At 39.3% G+C, this 10,265-nt stretch overlaps 1 protein-coding gene across 1 annotated transcript; it reads right to left on the bottom strand.

The window, feature by feature from the left end:
- Nucleotides 1-3,712: 3,712 nt before the first annotated feature.
- Nucleotides 3,713-10,174, bottom strand: HMGN1 (high mobility group nucleosome binding domain 1; the record flags this gene model as incomplete). Its single annotated transcript, XM_010184478.1, has 3 exons — nt 3,713-4,598; nt 7,069-7,200; nt 10,124-10,174. Coding segments are annotated over 3 exons (231 nt in total), but the record flags the coding sequence as incomplete, so codon positions are not given.
- Between the last annotated feature and the right edge of the window lie 91 nt (nt 10,175-10,265).

Raw genomic sequence — 10,265 nt, forward strand, 5'->3', positions numbered from 1 at the left:
GGCTGCGAGGCCGGAGGGACGGAATGGAGCGCGGTGTACTGCGGGGCCCAGAACTTGGTCTTAAGGCGCACCGCCTTGCGCGTTCCCTAGCGTGCCCGGGACCACCGGAGAGCTGGGCACGACGGCGCTTCTCCCGCAGCGATGGGACTTGGGCAGCTGCACGAGTGTTTGCAAGCACAGCAGCACCAAATACGGTGTTTTTACACTTGATCGATTGACTTAGGGCTCCTGTTGCCTTTTCAAACGGATCTCCTAAGTCCTCTGACCCACAGCCACAGAGCCCCCATGGGTGGGATGTGCACGGGGCCTCAATTGAGGGAATGGTATTTCCCTACCCCTCTCGAGGAAGGCATCACTTCAGTGGCATAACCTTTCCACAAACAGCAGCTCTGCCCAGCTGCCCCGCACTGCCTCTCTGCAAATAGGTGCTAGCACCAGCTCCTTCCCCACCTCAGCTTTGGGAGTGCACTTATGACGGACTTTTAAATTTTTTTTTTCTTCATTTGTCACCTCTGCCCAGCAAGAATTCTACTGTATATGTGGCAATGGCTATACTCATGCTGTATTTCAAATCTGATCTGTTCCTTTTTCCATTCCCCACCTGGGGTGGCTTGGTATGCAGTTTTAGAATCTTTGAATAAAAGTACTTTTACCTATAATGGTAGGAATGTGTAAGTATTTTATTTAACTCACTACCTCAGATGTGCTTTCAGCTTTTCTACACTGGAGGTGGAAGCCCAGCAGTTCTCCCAGGGGCATTCTGGAAGGCAGACTGCTGCCTCTGCTGCTCTTCTCCACCTCCTGCCTGGTTACTGCACCTGCATCACAGCTCAGCTACAAGGAAAAAAAAAACCTAAAAAATATCCTACCCATTAGAAATCTCTCTGAAAGAAATCCATGGTTTTCTGCTTCCTGTATTGTTGCAAGCTTCAGCCACATCATTCTTAAAAGCCACCTGTGTTCCTTTAGATTTAATTGCCAAACAAATCAGCATTCATTAGCTGAACTTGCATGCACTTCAGCGTCCTGGCCATGTTTGTGTTCTAAAGAGCTGTGATCTAGCTGACACTGGAAAACGAATTCCAGAGTGGTGCAGCATGAACACATATGAAACAGCACTCTTAACCAGGGCAGCTAGTAGCTGCACACAAATACGAATGAGGAACTTCAAAGAAACATGTTTTGCTCTCTTCGTGTTGTATTTTGAAGTAAGTGTTTTGTGGCACTGAGTGCAAATCTGCATCAGCTGTCACTCCATTCCTTTGGTGTGCAGAGCAAATATCTGGTATCATACAGGAAAGAATGCTTTTTCTGAAGCATGCCCATGGAAATTCTTGCCGGATGAATCCAAATGCCTTCCAGTCCAGTTCTCTGCAAGAACTGACATCTAGTGCCAATGTATACAATTCCACCTTTTCCCAGTAGCCAGTGGTGGTTTTTTCCACATTGGCACTTCATCCTATGCGGAGAAGGGCTGAAGTATGTCATTTAAATCACCTTATTGTTTATGGGGTACAGATTTAGCTCACAACTGGATTTCTTTTTCCTGCATATGATGGCTAGAGGATGCTCCCTTGAGCTTTTTTCCTCCTGTTCTCAAAGAGTGCCCAAAAATTAATGTAAAGAGCATTACTGAAGAGACTCCTTTCATGTCTGCATCTACATGAAGAATCACACATTAAGAGCTGTGAAAGGTGACCCCATCTACTGCAGGATCAATCAAAATCCATAGCTGCTTCACCAATATATTTACTAGGTGTACTTTATCTAATCAGGAAAGCCTGCTACATTCTTTACCACATCAAGCAGACTGTGACAGAGCTAGGGCTCCTGTACCCCTTGTGCAGCCACCTCTGTCCTGTCCCGCAGCCAGCACGAAAGTGCCTCTCTCCTGTCCCTGATTGACCCTTGCCAAGTCCTTTCACTTCCATAATAAAGTAAGAAACAACTTTTTGTCCCTAGGTATTAGGGAGCAGTTACAATAAATTAAACAGCAGATAACAGATGTTGAAGAGATGTTGAAAGTCAAGAGGATCTCAACATCAGACTCAAAACACATGAAAAGCAGGCATTCAGTAGAAGGAGGTAAGAGGGTATTTTGGGGTATTTACCTGCAAGTTTATTAATCATTGAACTGGCTTTTGACTTGCTAAAAACACAAAGTAAAGAATGTCTCATAGCTATGTCATGGTGCTACTAAATTAAACCAACAAATAAGGTAACTGATCGGGGGTAGGGGGGGTTAGAAAAAGTGGCATAAATTTGCAGTTAGGGAATATCCAAAAACTTGAAGCCAAAGCCACTGCCAACAGCAGGCACGCCCTGCTAGGAGCACAGCTGTGGTTGAATTGGACCAGAAGCATGCTGTGGTCCAGTGCTGGAGGACATCCTCTGTATAAGCTAAAGAAAAGTTAAACATTGTTTAAATATCAAAGAGTAAAAATAGTAAAATCATTTTTCAAAGGAAAGCATTCTTTAAAAAAATAAATTAGAGGTAAATCTAAAGTGTTTTTTAGAACTATGACAATTTGAAGATGGCACCAAAAAAGTACAGGAAGCATACTGTGCCTGCAGGTGTTATTTAAAAGCATGAACAAGTTCTCGGTCAAGGGGAAAAAAAAGAAGAATGAACGAACGTTACTTTTTGATCTTGACTCCTCCCACAACAAGGCTGATGGCTGGCTGACTGCCATCAAAGGCTGGTAAGGTAAAACCGTGCTACTACCTGCTGCAATACAGCAAAATGATATGAAGTTGGGGGTAGTAACCACAGCAAAACAAAACAAAAAACCACACCCAAACCAAACCTGCACTCTGTGGGAGAACTGAAGGAACGCTGTACTGATTTGATTCTGTAAGGTTAAGCAACATATAGTTAAGATGCCCCCTTCTGATGAAAGGCTGTTAAAGCTTCAACAAGATGGATTTAATGTTCTCACATAAAGCAAGGAAGAAGCAGGACAGTTTTGTGCTACATGAAGTAGCTCTCAGCACAGGTACATTTTATTTGAAACCATGCTGTGCCAGCATTCTGCCCTACACAGGGGGTACACCTGCTCACAGCACCATCAGTTCACCCAACAGCTCCTCGCACCAAAAGGGACCTTTCCTTGTGCATCCCTCCCTGCTCCTGCCTGGGCTGTCCAACAGCGCATCCTCTGCGGGCTCCACCACATGCACTCAGCTCCCTGGGGGAGCTTGCAGCCTGGGCTCATTCCCCCCCCCCCCCCCCAAACAGCTGAAGCTTTATTGATTTTAAGGCAGGATCTGGGGAAATTCCAATATGGTTGCAACACAACAGCAACAGCATCTAACACAGTTAGATCTAACATCTTAACACAGTTAACATGCAACAAGATTGCTTTGTGCACCTTAGTTAAACAGGCTGGGGTTTTTAGTGTGTGGTTTTGGGGTTTTTTGTTGTTGTTTTTCAATGCAGGAGTGCACGTGCAAACTCTTAGCTGCAGAACAGATGAAAATGTAATTATTGACTTTTTTTTTTAAGGTAACAGAAGCAGCACTAGGCTACTAGCTTTCCAACCGGAAATACAGATTAAGACTGCAACTCCAGTTTTTTTCTTGCTGCTCTCTCTCTACATTACCACCTGTCTCTTGAAAGTACATTTTTAACAATATTGAGGACATGGCTAAGATTCAAAAACTACCCCACTTACATTGCAAGTTGTCACTCAAAGCAAGAGCTACAGAAACATCCTTTCATAATCAAGATTTATTTGGCTTTTTGTTGATGATCACAGACACTATGAACAATTTTACAATTGTTTTTATTCACATAGTTTTTAAAATCTAAAAACTATAACTGTTTCTTTTTTTCCCTAAGACTGTTTCAAATATTTTTCATCTTTGTAGACAAACTGTCCTTTAAAACTGGATGTGAAGTTCCAGTATCTTGAATACTGACATAACAAGTTATGTCTGCCAAGCAGAAACATTTACTTAGTCAGTACTGAAAGGTATAATAAAAGCTTCCAATCTTTTGCATCACAGCCACAAAGTTGTTGGAAAAAATAAAGCTGCAACTACCAAAAATAACTTTGTCACAGATATACATCACTCAGCAAAAAATCCAACACTAGGGAGCAGTTTTATTAGATAAGCAATTCTACTGATGGTACAACCATAGATAAAGATAAATAACTACAATGTTAAGACATTCTCAACATGAATTCCAAAGTCTGATCTGTGTTATGCTTCATGTAATAGGATAGAAAAAACTGTCCCTCACAGTCTGTGGAACGTGAAGCCCAAGCAAGACTTCAAAGCCCTCTCCTTAATGGAACAAGCCATTAACTTCTGGTTTCATAGAAAACAGACAACCAGTACATGATTTTACCACTTTAAAAAAGCATTTACACTTTTATCTAAATATGTAAAAAAATGAGTTGAGCTGGGATTCTCTCCTTTTTAAAAATGTGTTTTCTAGAGCTACTAAAAAACCTGCATTTACAAAATAGTTGATAAAAATATTTCTCTGAATTGTACAAGAAGAAAGATATAAGGACCACCAATTAGAGACTTGGTACCAGATGTTACTCAGACTTGGCTTCTTTCTCTACTGCTGTCTCAGATGCTGCGGCCTGAAAAGAAGAGAACAAACCAGAACACTTCAATGTAGAATTTAAGTGACTCAGCCTCTTGATGCGTAGAATTTTTAATGCACATTAGCCAACTTGACATACAGAACAAACACGACTTGTTTCTACATACGATGCTTTACAGTTAGTGAACTGGTGTCATGATCTGTGTATTGCTCTTGGATAATGACCTAGTAAAACCAAGCTGTCTTGAAAAGGCTTCTAGCTCCTCAATGCATCAGTATGAATTTCAGAATGTTGCTCTTGTTACTATTCAATGCACACAGCAAAGTTGTTTTGTTTTTTTGGGTTTTTAAAATAATTTCAATAATTACTGCCATTATGACAGGAAAAGGGGGCTTTTTAACCTTACTAAGCTGTATATAGGGCGTTTAGAAAAGACACTATAAATACATTTCATATATCTTAATTTCAGTGGAACACATATTCTCCAATCTTGTCATGTTTTAAAATAACTAAGACAAAAAACAGCACTACATTAAATTAAACATAGTTTCATAAAAATACATTCAGTGAAACTGAACTGGGGCAACAGAGCTATACTGTTTTCACGTCAAGTCCCTATATGCTGTACCTCAACTTCAGAACAAGTTCATACAAACTTAATTGCTTAAAATTACAACTCTGAATTGGAAAGTCTGCTACCTTTGCAATGTAGGTTAAAAAAAGGAATGTCACACGTTTTAACATTAAAATAATACTCAATTATTCCAAAACTTTGCTTCAGCACCAGCAGAACAGACTCTTTAATCCCAGCAGTACCCATGCAGGAACCCTAATGTCCATTCTATCTTTACTGCCACCTGGGGGAATCTTTTGAAGGATGAAGCATGGAGGCCATTTCCACTTGCAGGCCTCTGTGCGTGTCACCAGAAGTTGTCACTGACCCCTCACCAGATCATGGATCAACAACAGCAACTACTGTCCCAACTGAAAACAGTAACGTCCACCAGGACAGACTACACCTCTGCCTCTTCTAGGCTTAAATATTATATTAAACCTGCAATTTTGGCTGCTGTGACCACTATGAGACCAGCATGAAGGTGTGCCCCAGAAGTGATACTCCATTCCTTGTAAATTTACTTCTCTGTGCTAGCATACTAAATAGACCTCAGTTGAGAACTACTGCCAAGTTTAACTCTCGCTGGTATTGCTGAAATACTACATGCACAAATTAGAAGACCAGATTATGCAGTAGTAATACAGTTCTTACAGCTGTCTAAGTTAAGCCAACTAAAGACTTCCTAGTTAGAGCACAACTTTTTCCACACAGATCACACTGTAAACAAATGAAAAACTGTTATCTCAAAGTTGTCTTGTACACTCAAGTACAACCCTGTACCTTCCTCACCCACAAAAAACCATCATCTACCTAAAATCCAAATACTTTCTTCCTCTACTTGAAGATCTATCTCCAGATTGTCAGTAGATCTCTGACAGATATAAATTCAAATATCATTTTTCTCTATCTTAAAAAAAATACTTTTTAATGCAACAACCAAACAGGAAGCATGAATCACACGTTTAAAGTATCACCTGTCTAATCAGCAAACTGCACTGAACTAATTGAAACGAGTGAGGTATTCAATACTGCAGAAACCCGAGACTAATTTTACGCTTGTTACCACATGAAAACTTGTGTTTCATCCAGTTGTTAACAGCTGTCCTAGTAAGAGGCACTGCTTCTCCCTACAGATCTTGTCCTAAATTTAAATCTAAATTAACATCCACATTCCAGAAAAAGAATACAGTGTGGAAGATGTTTTAAGTTAGATGATCAGTGACTCAGAAAACTTAAACATGACCATTTTAGCACAGTATTACAGCCAAGACTGATTTGGCAAGCTCATTTCTTCAGCAACAACTATTAGTAACTCCTGCACTTTCATCTCTGCACCAACCTGTCCCTTCTACCAGGAGTGGATCTATGACTCCTATAAATGTTCTCAATTTTTGGTTAAATCATTTCAACTTTGTATTTTCAGTGAAAAGTGCTTCCAGTCCCAAGAAAAATTAATACTGTGTTTGTCAAAACATTTCTGTAGCAAGAAAGAACCTCTTCCAGTAACAGCAAAGGCAGACTAAAACCCAAATCAAATGCTCCGAAGACAGACCTCCCCCCCGACACAGTCCCCTTGGTACACCCACTATGTATTATTTTGCCAAGACCTACCCCCTTCCACCCCTCTCTGAAGGATGTTAACATGTATTGGAACTTTGGTAAAATTCTCACCTTGTCTTTAATATCAGGGACTGTTATCACATCACTGCAACTCTTTTTGGGGCAACTAGAATTTTTCCGGTGTATGTACTAATGTTTCAATAGCCTGCATTTTTATTTTTGCAGAAACAGATTGTTATAAGAACAGCATACATTTCTGACAGATGCTTGGATAAGCCAGTACATTAACTTATCCAGCTGCTTAATACCAAAGAACACAGACAATGTTACCTCCTCATTTTTAGCTTCCCCATTTTCTGCAGGCAAGTTGTCCTTCGTTTGTTCTTGGTTTGTCTCTTCTGTCTGTTTTCCTTTAGGCCCCTTTTTCCCCTTTGATTGTGCTTTCTTGTCCTCAGACTTATCCTGCAATAAAGTAAGTTTCCAGTAAGTAAATTTCTAAGACCTACCAGGTAAACTTTGAAAATAATCAAGCCCACAAAAAACCAAGATGGACTTGCTAAAAAGCAAGAGCTACTATCATCAATCAATGAGCTAATACACAGTTCAACTGCCAAAAAAAGTTTCCCAAACTATACATGGACAAATAATCACAGTTTCAGATAGTCAGTGAAATGAGAGAAACACTCAGATGAGAACATAACTAGATTCTAGTAGCTAGAAAGAGCAATTTGTAGTGTACAATTTAACTTCATGGCACATAAAAAATTGCAATGCAGTCACTTCACACTCTGTAAATACAAAGCTCTTCACACACTTTTTTCCCCTCTTATATTGATAGGTGGGAATTCCAGTAACCTAACCTAAATAGATGCATCACCTAGAAGTATAATTTTCAGTGCTCCTTTGTTAGCATCTCAGTCACATCCTCTGTACCTGCATGACTGTTGTTAACTGGGTAGGGAAGAAGTGTTTGTTCAAGAGCTATTTTAATGTAAATACATAATACATCCTCCCAAACATTCCTTACAGCAAGACAACTCCACAGTTTGCTTGTTCTCCAGCTGATCCCCCTACTTACAAAATATTTCTATCAATTCAGAATTACATAAATGCACTGTTTTTAACACCATCTGTCAAATGTTACTTAAGTATACTAACAAAAATTTTCATTAAATGACAAGCTAACACTTTTTTTCTGGGCAGGTACAATGCAAATAAATAACAAGGGAACATAATGCATTTATACCTCTAGGAAGAAAAGCACTACACTGATCTACTTTAAAATGTGCCTAATCTCATTAAAAATATTGTGTGCATTTCCTAAGTATGTTCTTCAAATTATGTCCTAATTAGTTGTCTCTGACCTAAAATTCACTCCAAGAAACAAAGTTCTCATTTTTGCGTATTTTAAGTACTGTAGAAATGCTTATATCTGATTACTATTAGGAACCATTTGATCAGAGGTGTTCCACCCTATCACTCCAAGCATTCTTCCTTTCAAAAAACATGCAGCCACCTTACTTCACACATGCAACTTTTTAATAGCTATCTGAATACACTTCCTATTTTACATGAATGCTTGTGTAAAATACTGTCTTAATGAAAATATGATTTTGTCAAACAATTACAACTATTGAGCAAAAGTTTTAAGTGTTTTACACCACTGAATACAAACATGCAATAAGCTGCATTATACATACAAGATATGCAAGGTAAAAAAAAAAATAAAAAATCAGTGCTGAAGCATCTTGTGCCAGGTAAGCTAAATTGCCAGTGTCCACAAAACTTCAGAAATACTTTGTTCCTATTTTCAGAAAAGACCTTATTTTTTAAATCCTCACGAGCATAGAGAAAACAGCTGAAACTAAGTAACAGAAAAAACCCTTAAAAAAAGTTAAAGGCTAAACTCAGTGTTACAAATGCAGGTAATGGACAATTTCACATGTAGCCTTCTGTGTTTTGACTGTCAAAATGTATTTCTCTTCATTAATATTTATTTAAAGAAAACCACCATGTAACTCTATAATGAGTAAAGCTTCTTCCAACCAGAAAATCCACTGTCAGGAGAGTTTTAAAAGTTTACAAACTGATGCAAAGAAGCATGTTTTGATGATCAAATACAGGAAAAAAAAGACAATCAGAAGAGATTTTTTACATTAACAATGAAAAAGTTTCAAAATGACAAAACATAGTAGCGACAGCATGAGCTTTAGAACAAAGACAATAAAATATTAAAAGAGTGACATGTTTATTTGAATGGCCAATTATACCACCAATAAAAAATAAAATTGTTCACATTCACATTACAGCTACATTCCATTTCCTGGGGCGCAATGTGTTCTACTCAGTATTCTAAGATGACAAGTGTCTGTGATGTACTAAAGTTCACATAAATACGCTCCCAGATATGACCTGTGGAAATGCTTGTTTCTAGAAGTAGTTATTGGCAGCAAGTCAGTATCATGCATATCAGTCAGCATCAACTAGCAGCATAAAGAATTAGATGCAGCACACAGACACTAGAAAAAAAGAACATCAGAACTGAAGTAAAATTGGAAAACTTCCTCAAGTTCTTTAGCCTTACAACTTGGGAGAATGGGCACGCACTGATATTGAAACCATTGGAATGAAGATGCATTACTGGTAAGTAACTGTTCAGTAGGTTTAATAAAATTAAAACATCAAAAAGTCTGCAAAGTAGAGTTCGGTATTCGTGTATTTGAAATGCTCTTAATCCATGCATTAAAAAGCTTAAAATTACAAAGGAACACTTAGAAATGCATATACCAATAAGCCAACTAAGCCTTTTTTATTTTTCCCAAGAAACAAATAATTTTACTCCTCAGCTATTGCACTGTGCAGGCTATACTGAAAAACAGGAAGACTATACTAAGCCACTCTTACCTACACATACACAGAGACCTAGAAGCTAGATTACTTGAATGGAAACTCAGATCTTTTTCAGTGGCTAAGTAACAGATACTTTTTTTTTTCCATCCCATCACACTGCTTTAAACGGTGAGTATATTTTATCCTCTTTTGTTAGACGATGAAATACAATCCTACATACAGTTGCTTTAGCATTTAAGTAGTTCTGCTCAGTACCAAACTACCTCTTAGCACCCACGAATCAGCGCCCACACTTCTACACTTCGGAGCGCATAACAGGGCTCTGACCAAACAGTGGTGTAACACACCCGTAAATACTGGCGCAAACACCCCAAAATGATACTTCGCCTAAAAGAGCGTTCCCACAAGGAATGTATAAAGACGAGTAAAAACGTTCAGACACCGTGCACCGACGACATGAAATGAGATGCCACTAAGCCCCCACACAACGAACCGGACCACCTCCTCTCCCTCCCCTCTTCCCAGTGCCTCTCACCTTTGCCGCTAACTTTTTTGGTTTCGGCTCTGCTTTGGCGGGCGCAGGTTTCTGAGAAGAAAGAACAAGTTAAGCGGCGATACAGCCCTCGGCAATTCCCTTGAAGGCCCCCCCCCTCCCCGCCCGGCAGAACACCCTCCTC

This window comes from Mesitornis unicolor, unplaced genomic scaffold (assembly GCF_000695765.1).
Source record: "Mesitornis unicolor isolate BGI_N332 unplaced genomic scaffold, ASM69576v1 Scaffold54785, whole genome shotgun sequence".
In the NCBI taxonomy this organism is placed as follows: Eukaryota; Metazoa; Chordata; class Aves; order Mesitornithiformes; family Mesitornithidae; genus Mesitornis; species Mesitornis unicolor.